Genomic DNA, 19,514 nt, shown 5'->3' with positions numbered 1-19,514 from the left:
AAAAAAAAAAAAAAAAAAAAAAAAAAAAAAAAAAAAAAAGGTTGTGTTTTCCCTCCACCATTGTTTAAAGATTACCGTGGGTAAAGATGAAATCAACATTTATAAAAGACGTTCTCCTTGGCCTGCATGCTGTCAGTCTCATTAAGAGGATAAATTAGTTTGTTTGTAAAACACTTGTCTTTAAGCTGATGCTATAAGATGAAGTAGTTGTGAGAGCAGTAAGATAATCAATGAGACGCCCCACTATGACTATATGATTATCAATATTTTTGCAACTCAAATGCAAGGAGGGAATAACAGTAGGACGGGCGTACAGCTTCTGTTTAATCCACGTAATAAATTCAAAATTGAAGCAAGATTTTTGCCTTTTAATGGGGAACCAGAAAGAGTGAAATCGATGTGCAAATAACTGGATATAAAAGGTGAGGATGTAGCGACGAGGCTGCAGACTCTTGCTGTACTTTTCAGAAAGTTGTCGTCGATAAAAGCCCTCCAGGCACAAGAAACCAGGAAAGGATGTTCAATAACACTGCAGGGTTTTTATAAGGCGTCAATGTTTCACGTTTATGAGTGAAGGAATCGTTATAGATGGCACTTCAGTAATCTGCACTGCTGGCTATTAATGTTTAATTATCCTATTGTGGACTGGCTTTAGTTGTAGACTATATTGGCCATCTGAATGTAATATTTGTCTGCATCTGTGTGTGTGCGTTTTGAGCATCCTTAAGTGAGTGAAAAGGGCGACTAATGATCCATTACATTATAAATGTTTCCAGTCGTTTAAGGTGCTGTGCTACACATCGCAGGGCAGGATCAGACGGGTTATGTACCACAGATATGACGAAAGATCAAAGCAATGCCACTCTTCCCTCACAAGTTTTAGACATTTTTGATCATATTAGTACATGCTGGATATATTGAACCAGTGTCGAGTTTGTGTCTGGATCTGAACAGCAGGAAAGAAAATCAAACGGGTAACGGATGAGATTCACTTCATAACATGAAACTCATGGCCTTCAGTTTGCCTTGCACCACTTTTACAGTTTGGGAAACCCCCCAGAGGCGTGTCTTTTAAGTAATTATATACAATAACTGCTTCTGAGACTTAACGTAAACGTATGGCAGCATTCTGAAAGTAACACTCGGAACAGGCGAGCAGCTAAACTCTGGCATTAGATGAACAATGCATTCCTTTCAGAACGCAGACAGCGCTGATGTGCAGCCTAACACTGCAGAACGACACGTAAATAAGGATATATGTGCACTATTAAAAATGGACGGCTTCATTACAAGATGAAAATTGCGATGACATTCTGTATAAACTCTGACCTATTTGCAAGCTGACGTATCTATGTCATAAACTCCTGATGAACTCTGCTTATGAACAGGAGCCAAACTCGTTCTAGGAAGGGAAATCAGACAAAAACACACTTTTTACAGATTTGGCACGCTTACACACACACAGTCTAACCTGGCATGTGGGACATCGATGCTGGACGAGACTACTTTGCGTTTCTGCTCCAGTAGGGACACCGATCGGGTCTCGGGGTCCCGGCTGACACGCTTGCCTTCCGCCAGCCTGGGCTCCTCGGCAGCCTCTGGGCTCAGGCAGCCCCCCTCCACCTTCTGGCCATCTGAAACCCCGTTACTGGAGCTCTGCTGCAGAACACAAACAGGAACAGGAATGAGTCGACGCTTGGACACAAAAAAGCACCACAAAAATAAGCTCATCTCAATGTTGAGGAAGAAACGTCGTGCCCCCCCACCGCCCCCAATTCGAACTTCCGCACTGCGCAATTAATTTAAGTAACCTCTAAAAAACATTAAATAAAACCTTTTAAAAGTGATCTGTCTGAGATGAACCCTGATTCTGAACAGGACAAACCGGGCGGACGCACCAAATGACCGGTTATTACCGAGTTTACCGGGAAGCATTAAGAAATAAAGTCTGAGCTTTGTCTCGGTTTGCAACCAAAATATTGACAATAATTCTATGTTTACATTTCTAATGAAGGACTGCGTTATGGTTGTGGAACTATTTCCAGACTCTTGAGCCAATAACAACTTTTCCAATACATATTTGGAAAAACTCAAAAATGTAAAGTGGTCAGTTTGAAAACAAAGTTGTTCTTCCTGTAGACATTTAGGCGTTATGAGGTTTTACACCAAAAAAAAATACACATTTTGCAGAAAACTTTTAAATCCATTTTTTACGTATAAAAACAGATTACCTTTTAAACTATTAGCTGTCAAGTGCTTAAAGTGTCAGAATATATTGTTAAACGTTACAGTTTTCAGTAGTTTAGCGTAAAATTTATAAAACCGATAAAAACTGCAGAGAGAATAAAGATCTTCACAAAAAATGGGGGTGTTTTTGCTTATATTAATGCCAAAAATTCCTATGTTGGAGTTTCATAAAATTATAATTTGCTGCTCTGTTTGTAACTAAAGAATAAAAATCTAAAACTCAATGCTGTTTGACATGTTAGTCAAGATCATAATCTGCCCTTCAAACCACTAAAGCTTCGCTTATCATTTGTCAAGAAAAGCTTTATTATGTCTCAAAATGCACAAAACGATCCCCTTTGTGACACAACAGTAACACAGTGAATACCTGCATGCATCTCCACACCTCTGAAGAATGTCTACAGCAATCAGACTCTTTAAAAACACTCCAAGTAAAGGCCAGAAATAAGCAGAGTGATTCACACAGCTGTCACTGACAACACTGCACAGAGGACTAATTTGGGATAGTGTGTGTTTGCGTGTGTGATCTAAATCATCTCAAAGTACTACAGCGTGATTGTTCGTAAATGAGAAACTGCAGCTCCACTCGCGAACACTTAGACACTTAGGAAGCAAGGTTTACTTTGACGCCTGCGAGTGAAAGACGGGAAAACAATCGGCCCTTATTGAGGCATCTCACGTCAAATGTTCAGCTTTATTTGAGTACAACAACAGGATAGATTACAGCGGCTCTGGGAAGATTAGGCGGGCGTGTGTATGATGACGGTCCTGCTCGGGTAAAGCCAACAGCACTCTCTTCCTTTTCGCTAAGCTTATGAGTTATGGCATTCTACAAAGCGAGAAAACAGAGAAGTCAGAGGCGAAATAAAGTTGAATGTGTCGAAGCTCGAGCACAGAGCAAACATGTCGAGTTTCCTCTTCTCTTTAACCCTCTCTTACACACGGACAATCTCCTAACTTGGCTGTTTGGGCAGAAGTTTATCTTTTAATGTTGTGTTTTTTTACTCTTGGCAGCATCTGTTTTAACTTTAAAGCAACTAGCAAAAATTATAACTTTTATTGTGTTTGAGTATAAAGTTTAAAATGTATGCAGCTATATAAAGAGACTGAAACCACATCTGGGACACCATTTAAAATGTAGTTACTAGTCAAAAAGGTTAAAATAAATGTTTTCTTTTATCAAAAACATGGTCATTTTGAATTTGACGTCAGCAGCTTCAGCACCTAAAAAGAGTTTTTGTTAAGCCACTGTGGTTTCCTGTTGGTAGGTCATGACCAAACAGTGTCACATGAGTGTGTGCTCGCTCACACACACACACAGAGCAATCCAGTGCTGCAGAATCAGCCGTATGACAACAGCGCTGTAGGTGTTAGTGATGTGCCACACGGTTCTCTAATTCTCACACACAAAGCGTAAAAATAAAAATAAATGTCAGTTAACAACCTGCTATGAGGCTGGTGTGCGACAGAGAGAGAGAGATGAGGCTCTGTCTTGTAGAAAATGAGGTGAATGCACTGAGGTGTTGTGCAGGTAACACAGGTGAACGTTCCTGATCGACAGCATGGACAAAAACTCACACCCGACAGTTCGATACGGGATTCTTCTCAATGCCCTCATCTGTCGTTAACGGGCAACCGCAGGCGTTTCTGCACTCGTCCCTGCTCGGTCTGCGGTGCTTTGTCGGTTCGAACAGAACTGAAAGATGTTTGGAGAAATGTTGGAATCTAGAAAATGCTCCTCCAGTCATTTTCCTTCACCGCAATTATTTTGTTGTGCCATCAGAGCTAAAAATGTCAGAGATCACACATTCCTTATGACATTTAAATAAAAAACCCTCATGGTTAAAATATCCTCTTTCTTCTTCTTCGTTTTGCCTCCACCCTACATCTCCAGCGCCTCCTGTCCAACTCGTCTGGATTTATTATCTTATTCCAGGAATTTGGAATAATTTTGGAATGTCCAGTTTGGACAGCTCAGTTATCTTAAACTACATGCGAATAACTCTCCTGTTGGCATGATTATGCATCGAAACAGATGTTAGGAAGTGGCAGAAGTCCTGTCAGAAACCAATCCAGCACAGTAGTGTTCAGACGTTTTTAATATTAACGCTTCAAAAATAGAATAAAGCCATAACTGTTGCAATAAGCTACAAAAAGCAATCGGTTTATTAACAGATTTTGTAAAGTGATCAGACTAATCAGTTTCACAGCACTGAATCTGCTATTTTTTTTTTTATTTATTACACATTAAGACATGGGATAAAACTTGGAAAATGTTTGTTTTAATGCTAAATAAGTAGCTACCTCAGTCTTTTAAATAAAATGTTCTTTCTAAGAAAAGTTTCCCACGTTTTCTCTTTTCAAGACTATTATTTACTAGATTGTTTTCAACTGACTCGTGTCCGATTACAAAAATTGAAAACATACTGTAGATGTTTATCAGGTGGTTTTGGAAGTGTTTCAGTAGCATGTCTGCTATATTCTGACTATAAATTTGACCCATTTGTCTATTTCCTTTACTTCCTTGTGCTTCAGAGTCACACGAGGCTGCTGCCTATCTCTGGTGTTATTATTAAAATATATTTCTTAGAAAATAAGAGTTAAAGGTACTGTAGCTCATATGGATCAACTTCATATTATGCAGTCTCTGTAAGAAAAAACTAAAAAGTTCTAAAACTTCAAAAAATCTAATTACAGTGTCTGTTTCAGCTTGCATATTTATGGCAAAACAGAGAAAATAGTCCGGAATCACAAATATTTGTTTTTCCACACCCCATTTCTCTTTTGGGGCCATACTTAACCAAACCTGGAAAATAATTAAAATGCATTTTTTGTACTTTTCAAGATGCAGAGAGAGAACGTCAGGAAAACTTTAAAGTCGTAATCGGTGGGAGTACAAACATTTTAGACTAATATTACCTTGAAAGTCATAATGCAACAAATAAACCAGTCTTAATATTAGTGGAACACCGGAAGAAGCCAACTTGCATGGAAAAATGGTGAGTTTGTGTCATTCTGCTTAGAGGAAACTAAACACTTGTCCACAGATACATGTATCAATGGTGGTATGGACACCTCCTTTGTCCCGACGACTGTGCTCGGAGTGTTTCGTAGTGATGTTCAGCCGAACCACGAGGGGCAGAACCCAAACAAAGAGTCACTCAGCCTCTGTCAACAGCCTTGCTTCATTGATTCCAACAACAAGTGCCAGAAGAACAACCAAACAGAGTGGCGCCTCTTTCTAGGCATCAAGAAAATCGCCACACTCATGTACAAACCAGCGAGTCAACTAGTGGCATCCCAATCCTCCCCACACACACACACACACACCCCTGCGAAAACATAAAAAAAGGGGTGCATTCATTTGCAGAACCCAGGCATGGGGCCAGGCATCCAGATTCTTTGGAGCACGCCACCCGTTGCCAACCCGGGGGTGCCCGCTTTGCTGGCCGTACAGCTGCCGTGTTCACAAACAACCCTCATTCCAAAATTTTAAGTAGCTCGATCTCACAAACACACACCAGAGGAAAATCCCATTCTCCTTTACTACACTCTTGTGCACACCAAAGGCAACACACAAGCGCACACACACATAACAGACTCCTCCTCCACGTTTTATGGCTTGTTTTCGACCTCGGCGAGAATTGAGTGGTGCTGAAAGAGACTCGACCATTGTGCTGACAGGATTTCAGCCTCAGCTGCACTGTAACGCTCCGGTGCAGCAGCTTTTATATTTATTTTATTTTTGTTTTTTTTCTTCTTGGGAGCCACAACCTGAGTTCACAAAGTTGCCCGCAGAGCTCTTTGCACCAGGTTTGACAGTCACGTGGAGCAAGTAGCAGAAAGAAAACAAAATTAAAAGTCCACTGCTTTCACGTGGAAATCTGTAAGCGAGTGCTGAGCTGTTGGAGCAAAATGTGGCTCATCTCGAATGTGTGGCAACAACAAAAAAAGAAAAAAAAAGTGACCACATGTTTGCAGCTGCATATAGAAATAGCTTGTCACTTGCTTCATCTGTGACACAAAAACAAAACAAAAACAGAGGCAAAAGGGGGAGGGAGGAGAGGAGGTATGTAAATTCAAATCAGAGAGTTTTTAAAAAAAAAGTGCTATTTACACACTTTTTGGTCCCTCCCTCTCTGTAAGGACAGAACAACACACACTTTCTCCCTGTGCAACAAAAACAGTGTGTTCATCCTTCCTGCACACAGTCACTGCAGTGTTTATTAGAGCCACGACACAACCGTGTTTCTGAAACTATTACCTCAACTATGACAGCACACGAAACCCACATGATCTATATTTAGACATTTAACAGCGCACATGCGTTAAAGCCTTTAAGGAATTAAACGCATGCACGGTTTTGAGCGCAAATGTGCGTTTTGAAGGCTGGGTGTGGAGCATTAAAACGAGCCTGCGTGGAAAAATGCAGGACGAGCCGCAGTCAGTCTGAGCATGTTTGTTTCCTCCAGATTACCCACCCTCTGAAGCCCACATAAACACTGCGCAGGCCCCACCGAGAGCCCTTTTTATGTGTGTGTCCCATATATTGCATCTGCTGCCGTCAAAACGTCGTGACAGCTCCCGGTTTGACGACACACGAGCCCGCACCGGCCCCGCTCGCGCTCCGGTTGACGCGCGCTCGGAGCTCGCCGGTTAGATTTCCCCGTCGGCAGCGGCGGCGGGTGACACCATTAGATCCGCTCCGAGCAGGAAGCGGTTAAACGCTGCAAAACACCGCACAACAAAAACAGTGAAGCGCAGCCTGCCGGCCGGGGCCCTCTGCGCGCGCGCGCGCACACACACACATAAACACAAGCGCACACACACACACCTTGAGGCTGGACTTGAGCGGTCCTTTGGCTGCGGTGTGGCTGGAGCCCGCGGCTATCTCCTCCTCGGTGAACTCCTTCAGGCTCCCGTCCTGCATGAGCACCGTGTAGACGCTCCGCCGGGCTCCGGCGGCCGACGCGTCCCTGTTTTCCTGCTTGACAGCCTGGACCACCCCCGTCACCGGGGCACCGTCCCCCGTCGGACTCGGCGCATAAACGCGGCTGCCGAGGATCGACCGCTTGACCAGGCGCCTGGTATGCATGTCTTAAAAATAGAAAAATTTTCAAAAAAAAAAAAAGTGTGTATTCAGAGCAGTCGAGCCGGTGAATTGAATTCAGAAAACGTCGGGAAAAACACACGACCGCAGCGGCCAGACTGGGCGCTCCGACAACCGTAGGAAAATGTTAGAAAGCGGCAACATACTCGGGGAAGAAGGGGGGGACAGGAACTCCGAACAGGGTCCCAGAAGCACGCGAAGCCGACGAACTTTGAATTAGCACCCGGTCGACATGAAAACGATTCATTCGCCGCTCACAGCAACCTCCACATCCACCCGGCTACCAACCTCTGTCCGTTCGACCTGTTTGTTTTTCCCCACTGCTCTCCGCCAGCCGAGCGGGGGCGCCGGGAAAACGCGGACCGGTCGGCTCGGCCCGCGACCGAACGCGCCACGACACAAAATGGCGTCCCGTCCGAGGGGAAACGGCTCGGGCACGAGCGGGCGAGGGCGAACGCGTCGGCTCGTGCCGCTCCAACCGGCCGCGCGGACCGCCACGCGCCGCTGGATGCCGAAAACGGCAAAAAAACACGCCCGCCAGCCGACTCCGGGTCCGTGCTCCTGTCACGTCCAGTCCGCCGTTTGCTCCGCCCGAGCGGGCCCTCTGCCGGCGGAGCGCTGCCTGTAAACATGTGCGGTCCGGCAGCCGAGGCTGGCTGCAATTGGACGCCGCAGCACACGCCTCCACAAGCCCCCACCGCTGCCTGGTCCTCCCCGCCCCCCCCGCGAAAGGAGGGAAATGTAACCGTGGAGGCTGCTCCATTCAAAACAATGACGCAAGGATGGATCGGAAACGAGAAGGGAGGGCGTTTGGAAGAAAGGGGGGGAAATTTGGGCTCCAGAAAGGAAAACTTCAACCAGACAGACGAGCTTTGTGCTCTAACCCAGTTGTAGATGCATGTAACCTACTTTTTTAGGCACCATGGGACTACAAAAATACTATGATCTGGTTTTCAAAATGAGGCAAAGTGGGCCTGCTTTTATGACAATAAACACAAGTCATCTAATTGTGTGAGAACTGATTCAGCATTCACACCATTGTCATTTTCCTTCATTTTTATTTGTTAAATCTAACTACAACCTCTGCATGCTTTCTGCTTTTTATTTATCAAAATGTCCGTCTCATTCGGGAGATGGATGCTATGACCTTTGGTTGCAGTAGCTTTTATATTTTTCAATTTGCTGCACTGAACTTCATTCACAAAGATTTCCTCCGTAGTAATTCCACAATACTTCAAATTCCTCATTCTCCTTGAAATCTGCTTCAGCCCTGCTTTGTTTTTATGCTATATTAGTTTTTATATGTTTATCATAAGACAGAATATATGATAGTATGTCTGTTTGTGGATAATTTAGAGTCGGAACTACGCCGCTGGGTACCTCATGGGTCAAGGGCGATGCCTATTGATTTTAAGGTCGTGGAGTCAAAGGTCAAGGTCACAGGTGACCCCTTTGTTAAAACCTTGTCTATGCTCCACCTTCACATCCGGGTAACACAGAAATGTCAAACCTTTTGTATTATTATTTAGCTTTTAGCTAGCCTCTTGCTACATTTAGCTTGTAGCTAGTTTTTTTGCTATCTTCGAAATACTTTACTCATCCCAGTGGAACATTGGGAAAGCTTTTAGCTTTCAGCTAACCTTTTGCTCCTTTTAGGTTTTAGCTAGGTTTTTGTTATATTTGGCTTTCAGCGAACATTTTGGGTCTTTTAGCTTGTAGCCAGTGTTTTGTTCCTTTTATTACAAAATTTGTATTAAATTTTCTTAATTCTCATCGCTACCTAGAATATTAAAAACAAAGTTTTTATTTTACAGGGGCACTAAATGTTGAGTCAGTGTAATAGTAAAGAATGGCTACTTTTGTTTTTAATTATTTTTGCAATAATAAAATACTGCAAAAATACTGCAATACTTATTTAAAAATAACAAAGCATGCATCTTTTGTCCAGAACGTTTGCCGTGTTTTGATAACTTCAGTCAATCCAGAAACCAATTTATTTCTGATTAATAAGTATAATTCCTTGAAGGAACGTTACCTGCCTTTTAGCGCTCAGAGTATTTGTTAGGGATGACTCTCAGCTACTACCATCCCAAATTTTAGCTCAATATCTGTAAAAATGACTAAGTTACATCTAGTTTTGTTTCTGATAAGATCAATTGGCTGTGATAGCCATCTTGAATCGGGTTGACTTCAAAAGTTGTTGATGTAAATCCAGTGATTTTTAACAAATTCACCCAGTATTTTGCTAACAAACACAGGCAAATACTTGATCACCAGCTAGAAATAATAACTCAACGAATGAAAAATCTGTTTTTGGCAAATCCCTTGTACTGAACAATCCTCCTACAAGTTAGAGAATTAGGGACAAACACATTTCTTTTTATTTATGTTTATATTTTAATAGAAGAATTCAGGTAATAAAATATTTACACGCAGAGAATGGAGGGCGGACAAGGCAAAGCAACAGATGTGAGTGTAACCGCCAAAACAGGCTTCGCCCTTTGATCAAAGGCGGGTGTCAGCACAGAGTTGGTGGTTAAGGGGCTTTTGGGGGGGGCAAATAGTCTCATTAGAGGAGTGAAGCTTTAGGAGTGGCCCCCCAGTCCTTGAAGGGGGAAATGTGTGGCGTATGTGTGTGTGTTTATATGACGGACAGATTGTGAGAGAGCATAAGTGATTTTAGGTAAGTGCCTGATTAGATTTGGCACTAAAACAACTCCCCCCCCCCTTTGGTTACGACCTTAGTGGTCCTTCATAGCATTTGGAGAGGGACATTAAATCTGATTGCCAACAGCCCGATACATAACCGAGAACTATACTCTCAAATGTTCATGTTTTGGTGCTGGGAAAATCTAAATAACATAATGACCTGTTTGCAGAAGCAAGTACATTTTCACAAGAGCTTCTATATCACTCATCTGCATACATAAAACACCGGGAGCGGACCCCGTTTAAAGTCCTTCACCGTAAGAGACGTCGCGGCGTCTTAAATGCCGGCCATTTACGGATCAACTACCAGTCAGAGGAGGCGGTTGGCGTTTGCCTAAACTGAAAGGCGTCAATATTTTTAAATGAACCAAAATGTAAGAGTGGAATTACTTTAAAAACGTAATAGTTTGAGGTGAAAAGCTGCAGGTTTTTCTTTAAAGGGAGAAGTGGCTACGAAGCATGTAGAGCAGAAAAAGCGTAGCTTATATTCTTCTCAAATTAAACATCAATCAGCAGAACTGAGTCACTATTTAGTTTTTTTTTTCTTTTGATTAAAAGTACCACAATCTCCTTAAAAACCATGTACCATTAAAACAAAACAAAACAGTACCATGTGGCCGACGTTTGATTGGTTACAACTCTGGGGTTACAATGGATTCAGGAGAACAAGGCGTCCTGGAAACAAATCAGACATTCATCTGTGCTTTTAAACTCATAAAATTAAAATACCCTGGACACTGAGCAAACACGTACAAGATTACATGACGTTTCCTGCGAGTGACAGCTGGTTAAAACGATGCTCTAAATATATACAGACCTCAGTTGGCATGTTGTCGATACAGGTTACAAACAGATACGTAGTTTCTTTTTTTTGTTGTTGTTGTTCAAAGTTTACATAAATGTAACTAAACGGTGATAATTTGGCTATAAATGGTGTACCATAGATGTAACAAATGTGCATAAAACCCAACTGGAGCATTGGTGTACCAAAAAAAACAACAAACACAATACATGGCAGGTAAAAATACAATAATACAAGCATGTTGTGTCCTTTTTACTCATACATATTTGACATTTTTGGAGTTTTTCATAAATCTTTAAACATTGACAAGAACGCGTACCAAAACTGGCATCAGCCTCACATCTAACTCTCATTTAGTATCTTTAATAAAAATGCTCAAAACTTCTATAAAATCCTATTTACTTCTGTCCAACAGACATACTCGGTAAAATGTCACAATTACACAATAGTAATAAACTTTCTCAAATAAATACATTATGATTTTTTCACACACACACACACACACACACACACACACACAAAGAAGTTGGTAGGGACTGTTAAACTTCCAGAAATGCTTTCCAAATGTGCGGAAAACTTATCCTACTGTTTTCCTGTCAAACGCGGAGCTCATGAGTGTCTATTTAGCTCCGTCTGACGCCACGAGCTCTTTAATATTGTTTTGTTTGGCCAACAATTGGCTTCTGTTTTTTTTTTTTCCCCCTTTTTCGGGTCAAGAGCTTTCCGCAGGAACACGTAGCGGGAATACACATTGGAGGTGTTGCGAACCTGACAAAGAACAGCCCAGAAATACCTCAATAAGAGCTGACAACGAGTCACCTGAAGCTAGGAAGACTAGCTACTGCAGAGAGGGGCGTACAAATAGCAATACCTTCACATAATACAGTAAGTGCATAAATTATACATGAACATATGGCACTAAAGTGTTGATATCTTCTATTTTTAAACAGGCATCGAGGGGGTCTTCTGCTGACATTTACAGAGCTGCATATGTGTTGTGATTGGATATGTTTTACTTCATTTGTTTGTTTGTTTTTCACAATCAGGGTTTTTTTAAGGCCTAACAGTACCGATTACCCCGGTTCATAAATTAAAGATATGACAAACCGTACCCAAGCTGTGATGAGGATGTGCGCTCATCATGACTGAAGCTGTGAGGAGCAGTTTTTTTCCTTTTTGTCCCCAAGTCAAGCACCTTTGCATGTTTGACAGCTGCTTTTCAGCACTACAATGATGGGGTTTTTTTTTGTAGGATGCATGAGTGAGAGTGGGAACGACTCAAAGGCGGGATATGTCCCGACCGAGACCCAGCTCTGCCACACTTTCGTAGTCAGGCTCCGCCTTGGGAACGTCCACCCCCTCTGCCTCCCCCCTGTGATCGTCGTCCGAGCTGCTAGTCTTTGGGATCCGGATAGATTCGTAGCCGGGATCTGTGCCGTCCAAGAAGGCGTCGTCACCCGGCTGGGGCTCTTGGAGATCTCGGACCGTGGCGTAGAGGTCGCTGGAAGACGAGGCCGGGACCAGGCCTTTGATCTCGGCGATGCTGCTGTAGTCGTGCTCTTTGTCTTCGTCGTTAGCGTCGTTAACACGGCAGCTTGTCTTGTTGACCACAGAGTACAGGTCCGCCTGAAGGAGCCACCACAGACAAAACAAACCGTTTACTTTTTAAAAAAATCCAGTTTCAACATTTTGTTTTCATTTTTTGTTCATCTTCCTGGTACTTGGAGGGTTAGGTGGAAAAAGTGCTGCTGTTTTAGGACTAGAAAAGGCAGTTTGGGGAATAAGGGAGTTACACACAAACACACACACACACACTTACGCCATTGTCCGACAGAAAGTGGTTGTTGAAGTCCGGTGCAGGAGACAAAGGAGAGTGTAACTGAAAGAAAGAAGAAAAACACATGAAAAGAAGAGCCAGAGCTTTTAAACCCCTCTCACCACAGACTGTTAAACAAGATAAATTCACAGCAGATTTAAATTTGAAAGATTTTTGTGACTTCCTGCTGCTAACAATCATACAGTGCCTTGAAAGAAGTATTCATACCCTGTGGAATTTTCCTATGTTACAACTCCAAACCTCACAGTATTTTACTGGAATGTGATGTGATACAAAGTAGTGCATGTCTATGAAGTGGATGGAAAGTGTTACAAGGTTATTTAAAACTTTTCTAAGTAAAAATCTGAAAAGTGTGCCTTAACCCTGATAACCAGAACTAAAACCCAGAGCAGCCTACTGCCATCAGACGTCACCTAATCAGTAAATGACTGCATGCAATTTAATTTTTGTGTAAATCCAGCTGTGCTGTAAAGACCTCAGAGGTTTGTTACAGAACAACAGTGATCTAACAGCATCATGAAGACCAAGGATTACAGCAGACAGGTCGGGGATAAAGTTGTTGAGAAGTTCAAAGCAGGGTTGGGTTGTAAACGAATAAAGTTTTGAACATCTCAGAGCACTGTTCAATCAATCATTTAAAGTTTGAAAGAGTATGAAACAAATGCAAACCTACCGAGACATGGCCGTCCACCTAAACTGACAGGCTCGTGGTAACTCTGGAGGAGATGCAAAGATTCACAGCTCAGGAGGGAGAATTTGTCCACAAGAAAACTATTAGTTGTTTACTCCACACATCTGTTCTTTATGGAGGAGTGGCAGGAATAAAGCCATAAGAAGTCCCACTTTCAGTTTGCCCCAAGCAATGTAGGGGACACAGCAAATATGTGGAATATGTTCTGCTCAGAATGAGTCCAAAATGGGACTTTTTGGGCTAAATGCAAAATGAAGTGTGTGGTGGAACACGGTGGTGGCAGCATCATGCTGCAGGGACGCTTTCCTCCAGCAGAGACAGGGAGGCTGGTCAGAGCTGCTGGGAACATGGATGAAGCTAAATACAGGGGCGGAGGTTCACCTTCCAGCAGGACAACGACCTGAAACACACAGCCGGAGCTACAACGGAACGGGCTAGCTCAAAGCATGTTCACGTGTTGGAATGGTCCAGTCAAAGCCCAGACCTGAATCAAACTGAGAATCAGAGGCAGGACTTGGAAATCGCTGTTCACAGACGCCCTCCGTCCGATAGGACTGAACTCGAACTATTTCGCAAAGAAGAATGGGCAAAAACCTCCGTCTCTAGATGTGCAAAGCTGGCAGAGGCACGCTCCAGAAGACATGAGTGGTTTTACAACGTACTGACTCAGGGGAGGCGATTACAAATGTATGCCGCACTTTTAACCTTTTTATTTGTAAACCATGCGTCAGTTTCCTTCCACTTCGCAACTGTGTGCTACTTTGTATTACTCGATCATATCAAATCCACATAAGAGACTTTGAGGCTTGCGGCTGTAAGTCACAAAACGTGGACAGGTTGTAGTATGAAACTGCTCTTGTAATCGATTAATACCAGACGGCTAACGTTACAAAGATGCCCCAAACTACTTTGAAGGAATGCAATTAGCGCAATGTTGGAGTTCTTATTGAACCGAATTAATAAAACATGCCACCAAACTATCGACTAGTTCTCAAAAAAACACGCGCCAGCGAAAGATCTCTCTGAATGCAAAGAGAGGAACGCTCGGTGAGCGGTCGATAGTGAAATTCTGAGCTTCTCCCAGCGGCGGGAGAGGAACACGTCCTGCATCTGCTGCCATACATTTGGAGCTAATGTTCTATATAACCACCCATTCATTTCAAATATTATCGAGCCAGAGTCGATGGGGAGTGACAGAGAGTGGGATGCGTTTCTGCACAGACTCCGTCCACTCCGCCTTATGATCAATGAGGGAGCCATTAATCAACAAAACGCATCTGACAGCAGCACAAAAACACTTCAGGAGTCTAACAGGAATCTCAATATCCACACTCGCTAAACAGTTTCCATCATCTGGAGAGGGATGAGGTTGTTTTCTCATTTCCTTGTTGCAGGGACAGACTGGCTTCGCTGCGGTCCACGTTAAGGACACGTGTCTGTCGAAGCTGCCGCCTTGTGTTCAGGGTGAACACCTTGCGCACATCCATTAAACTGTCTGCCGCGGCTGTACGTCTTAGCGTCCCCGCGTGCAGCGCGTTCCTCGAGCGCCAAAAATCAATACTTTACGGATAAGGTGTGTTTGGAGACATGATTACTTTTATAGATCCGGCATACAGTCAACGAGGCAGCTTTAATTAGCCGACCAATTAGGCAGAAACGGGCCCCTGAGGAATATTTGTACAAAAAACACGGATGCAGGGTTCCTCAGACCAATCACAACGTTCGTCTTCTTTATCCTCAAGGCTTTAAACGAAGTAAAGGCCTGGCATCCCTTCGAGGAATGCATATCACCCGCTGCCCTTCATGTCAGAGTTTTAAACTAAACCGTCTCGTGCTGAGAAGGGAGGGAAGTATGGCTGTTCTCGTCAAACTGTTTTACGCTCAGCTTCTTGAGATATCGCGAGATAATTACTGGTTAAAGTATAAAGTATGAGTTGAGGGTGAGTCAGCTACTACCACACTGAGTTTCAGCTCAGTATCTGTAAAATCGGCTGAGATATTGTGTTTTTTCTTAGCTGTGGCGGCCATCTTAACAAAAGTTGCTTTGCTGTTTACGTTCCATTCGGTTAATCCAGGCACTAAATCAGTTATAAAAGCTTTATTTCTCAGAAGAGTGCGCAGACAGGTGTTTGTTTTCTGTCAATACAAATCAAGACTTCACACCTGAGAGATTAATATGCTGACGTCCTCCAGCGGGACGTTTCCGTGGGAGAGGGGGATTAAGGGGGTGTGTGTCGGTGCACGTAGAAGGATTTAATACCGTGCGGGACATGCAGGAATGACTGTACGGTAAGCTGATTAGAGCCACCTCTGAAGATGGACGGCTCAGGTGTCAGTCACAGAGATGTTGACGCGCATAAATCACTTTGGGCGTATGCGATCACTGGAAGACACAAAAATCTGATGTAACGCAAACTACGAGAGCTGAACGCCTGTGTCAGATTGTATATCATGGGAAACAATGGGTTCCAAACACAGCTGACGTGCTGAATATTGTTGTTTACCTGGACCGCATCCCTGAGGAATAACCCAGCAGTCGGGTCAAACTCATTTCCTGCAGCGCGTTAAAAAGCCCACCGGCGACTGCAAACAAGCGCTGCCGCTGTTTATTGCCGTTCAATACCTGCTCGGCTTCACGGCAGCTCAGAAAAAAAAAAAAAACGGTGCTTAAAATGACACAATGTGTTCATTCCAGCGTGGAGTGAGAATTAAACCTGGTGAATATCTAAAAAAAATAAAATAAATGCTATAAGAAAGCCTTCCTTTGTGTGCGAGAGCAGCTTTAGACATTTACACACAGATACCTCGATGTTCCCGCAGATGATCTGCGTGTCTTTGTGTCTGTACACAAAAGGCAGAGACAGATAAAGATTTTCTATAGCCTCCATCATCCATCATGACGCTGGGTGAACTGACTGGCACACAAACACTTGGTCCTGCAAGACAAATGGCGGTCAGCTCCTGGTCATCGGCAGGTGGAACCCACAGAGGGCTGGAGACATTAAACCTGCGCCTCGGGGCGTCTGGGAAGCAGAAATGTGTGCAGGCTGATTTCACCCGACTGTTTCCCTGTATTTTGTTTTTACGCACAATTGTTTGCAATCCAACAACTTTGACATGCCTTGTGCTATTTTTAGTCATTCATAAGTTAAAGGATTCAGCTCATTCAGGAGGTGGCTGCTGCGACTTTTGATTTTTGTAACTTTTATGCAAATACTTTCATCTTAGAAATACATTCAGATCACTTCAGTTTCTTCAAAACCATTTGAAACCTGCTTTAGTGTACTTTAGTTTTGTCTTCTTATGCTACTTTTAGTTTTCAGCTACCATTCTGCTACTTTTAGCTAGTGTTATGCTGCTACATTTAATTTTTAGTCTGTCTTTCGGTAGTTTTGTTTTAGTGTTTTCTGTACTTTAGGCTTTTAGCCAGTGTGTTGCAGCTTGTAGCTTCTAGTTGCTGTTTTGTAATATTAAGCATTCAGCTTGTGTTTTACTATTTTTAGCTAGAGTTTGCTACTTTTAGCTAGTGTTTTGCTCTTTTCAGCTTCTAGCTAGTGTTCTGCTTCTTTTAGCTTTCAGTCAGCCTTTTGGTAGTTTTATGTTTTAGGTAATGTTTTGCTACTTTTAGCTTTTAGCTAGTCTTTTGTTACTTTTAGCTTCTAGTAGCTGTTTTGTTACCTTTAGCTAGTCTTCTGCTTCAGCCTTACCTCATTTTCAGCTTCTTCAGCAAATTTCAGCATTCACACTGTTTTCATTTCTCACAGAAAATGCAATTTCTCCAGTCACATATGTTATCAGTGGGTGAGATACAGAATGTGTGTGTGTGTGTGTGTGCGTTCATGCAGAGTTTAGAGATGAGATGAAGGCTTATCACAAGTGAGGAGGGAGGGATCATGTGAGGCTCTGTTTGTGCGCTGAACGAAAGAGCAACTAACTGACTGTAAGACCGGAGAGGAGAGAGAAATGCCCCCAACACAGAAGAGGAAGAAGGTAGGGAGCAGTTTAAGATGTCACGACTGGCGCAGATAAGATCATTGTTAGATGAAGCAACAGTTGCGGTGTGGAAACATACTTTACTCGCACCGCAGGAGCAAAGCTCACAGAGCAGAGGAGCAACAAAGAGTCTAATTTGTTTTATTTTTGAGGTAAAATCAAAAAGAAAATCGGCCTAAATGTTAAAATCACGCAACAACTTCCAAACGTGGGAGGTCTAAATAAACATGTTTGTGTTTTAGCAAATTATCTCATGAAGGGATTTTCATGAAACTCTCAGAAAGTAATTACTGGATGAACATCTACAACTGATTAACCTTTGGAGTCAACCTGATTCAAGATGGCCGCCACAGCTAATCAGCTTTAGCCTACAAGTCAGTCCATTTTACAGACGAGGAGCTAAAACTCGGTGTGGCAGTAGCTGAAAGTCATTCCAAACACATTCTGAGCAACAACAGATCACACTTTGGCGTGCAAAGTGGCAGCAACTGTGAATTACTTCAGGGAAATAAAAACTTTTCTATTTTCTGTTGTTTATTCAGTAAATAAAAATAAAAATCATAAGTTGAGATGTTTCTTTTCAGTAGCTTTGTTGTGACGTGTGTTAACCAAGATGAATCTTTCTGAACTCTGACAGTCAGTGTGTCAGAGGCAGCTGAGAGCAGCTCCTCCTCTTCCTCCTCTTCCTCCCTCTCTTCTTCAATCTTCACCATGTTTCCCTCTCATCACTCCACGCCGCTAGCTTTCTTCTTTTAATACATCTCCCCACCTCCCAGCACCAACTCTCGACTCAGACTCCCCGGTGCCTTTTTTCCCCATTTAAAAAAATTTTTTTTGAGTCGACTTCGTGACATTTCACCGTCGCCATCTCCATTTCATCTATTACCATCCCCTGCTTCTCTCACGTCGGCTCCCATTTTCATTCTTCTCCCTTCCCCTCCCTCCTACACCACCAACTTTCTCCTCTCGGTCTGCTTCTCTCCCTAAAGAAGAACTGCAGATGATAATTGTGAAAGGCAGACGCATCTTTCCGTTTCTTTATTCTTTGTGATCTTTTTTTTTCATCAAATCAGCTACATAAAAAGCCTAGTTTTGTGTGTTTGGAGGGTGTTTGAGTCTAAAAAAAATCTTTTAAACTAAAATCTACAGGTGAGAGACGGATAACACACATCCCTCACCTCTCCGTTGTGCAGCCCGGCCCCCATCTGGCCGTTCATCACCACCGGCTGGTTGTCGTTCTCATCCAGAACCTTCTCTGGTACCGGTGGGGGCAAGTCCTCCTCTGGTTCCTCCAGATGTTTGTGTGAGGGGGGGTCGGTGGCAGCGTTACCCGAGTGCCGTCTGGCCTCCATGTCGGCGCTGTGACGGCTCTTCTTATTCAGGTCGACGGAGGCGTACTCCACCCCCTCACACAGCGGCCCCTGCTCAGGGGTGGAGGGGCTGACGTGGCCGTTGAGGAGGACGAGGGGCTGAGGCTCGTCGGGGCTCGGCTGGACGGTACCGTTGGGGAGGGGAGATGGCGAGGGGGCTTCTTTCAGCTCCTTGACAGTCTCGTACAGAGAGTCCTCGACGCTGACGTCACGCGACGCCGTCGCAATGTCCTTCACCATCTGGGTATCAGAGAAATACACCCGGTTTGAGAAAACTGTTATTCTCTCAACTAATTTACCAGTTTATTCTTTCTAAACGCAGCATAAAAAATAAGGAAATCTGTGTTTGGTCAGTTATTTCTTTGTGGCTGTGTATGGTTCTTCCACATGCTACTGAGGCCCCTGGCTGTCCAATGAATAAACTGTAAAATGCCAATATGTCTCGTTTCTTCAGACTTCAATCATCCAATCCAATAAACAACACCAAACCAGAGGCAATAGCAGAATAAGCTGTTTGGTGTCAACAGAGAAGATTTGGCAAGTTTTCCTTGGGTGCAGCCCTCATACTCAACTCTGTTGCTCAACCCACATATTTATTTTCCTAATAAATGTGGCGCCATTTCAGGAGAAATAAACAGGCTTTCCAACTGTGCAAGATTTACTGCCAAGAAGCATTGTTACAACAAAGAAATAATCAACCAAACACAAATTTATTTACTTTTTGTGCTACGTTCATAAGCTTCTAATAAGTAAAT

At 43.2% G+C, this 19,514-nt stretch overlaps 2 protein-coding genes across 4 annotated transcripts in view; both read right to left on the bottom strand.

Moving 5' to 3' along the window:
- znf704 (zinc finger protein 704) overlaps window positions 1-7,983 on the bottom strand; it is a 54,682-nt gene extending 46,699 nt beyond the window's left edge. Inside the window, exons 1-3 of one of the 2 annotated variants that reach the window (XM_017425771.3) lie at window positions 7,646-7,983; window positions 7,082-7,344; window positions 1,472-1,659 (exon numbers count right to left, since the gene is read on the bottom strand). In XM_017425771.3, coding sequence (XP_017281260.1) covers window positions 1,472-1,659; window positions 7,082-7,342 — 449 coding nt within the window. In that variant the 5' untranslated portion in view covers window positions 7,343-7,344; window positions 7,646-7,983. Of the gene's footprint in view, window positions 1-1,471; window positions 1,660-7,081; window positions 7,345-7,503 lie in introns of both variants that reach the window. The other variant, XM_017425762.3, reaches the window with a different exon arrangement.
- Window positions 7,984-10,561: 2,578 nt separating this feature from the next.
- pag1 (phosphoprotein membrane anchor with glycosphingolipid microdomains 1) overlaps window positions 10,562-19,514 on the bottom strand; it is a 45,665-nt gene continuing 36,712 nt past the window's right edge. Inside the window, exons 7-10 of one of the 2 annotated variants that reach the window (XM_025007243.2) lie at window positions 18,568-18,999; window positions 13,379-13,421; window positions 12,688-12,747; window positions 12,307-12,494 (exon numbers count right to left, since the gene is read on the bottom strand). In XM_025007243.2, coding sequence (XP_024863011.1) covers window positions 12,451-12,494; window positions 12,688-12,747; window positions 13,379-13,421; window positions 18,568-18,999 — 579 coding nt within the window. In that variant the 3' untranslated portion in view covers window positions 12,307-12,450. Of the gene's footprint in view, window positions 12,495-12,687; window positions 12,748-13,378; window positions 13,422-18,567; window positions 19,000-19,514 lie in introns of both variants that reach the window. The other variant, XM_017424969.3, reaches the window with a different exon arrangement.

This window comes from Kryptolebias marmoratus, linkage group LG5 (assembly GCF_001649575.2).
Source record: "Kryptolebias marmoratus isolate JLee-2015 linkage group LG5, ASM164957v2, whole genome shotgun sequence".
In the NCBI taxonomy this organism is placed as follows: domain Eukaryota; kingdom Metazoa; phylum Chordata; class Actinopteri; order Cyprinodontiformes; family Rivulidae; genus Kryptolebias; species Kryptolebias marmoratus.
The sequence above is the reverse complement of the archived record's forward strand: the minus strand, read 5'-3'. Positions and strand labels throughout refer to the sequence as shown.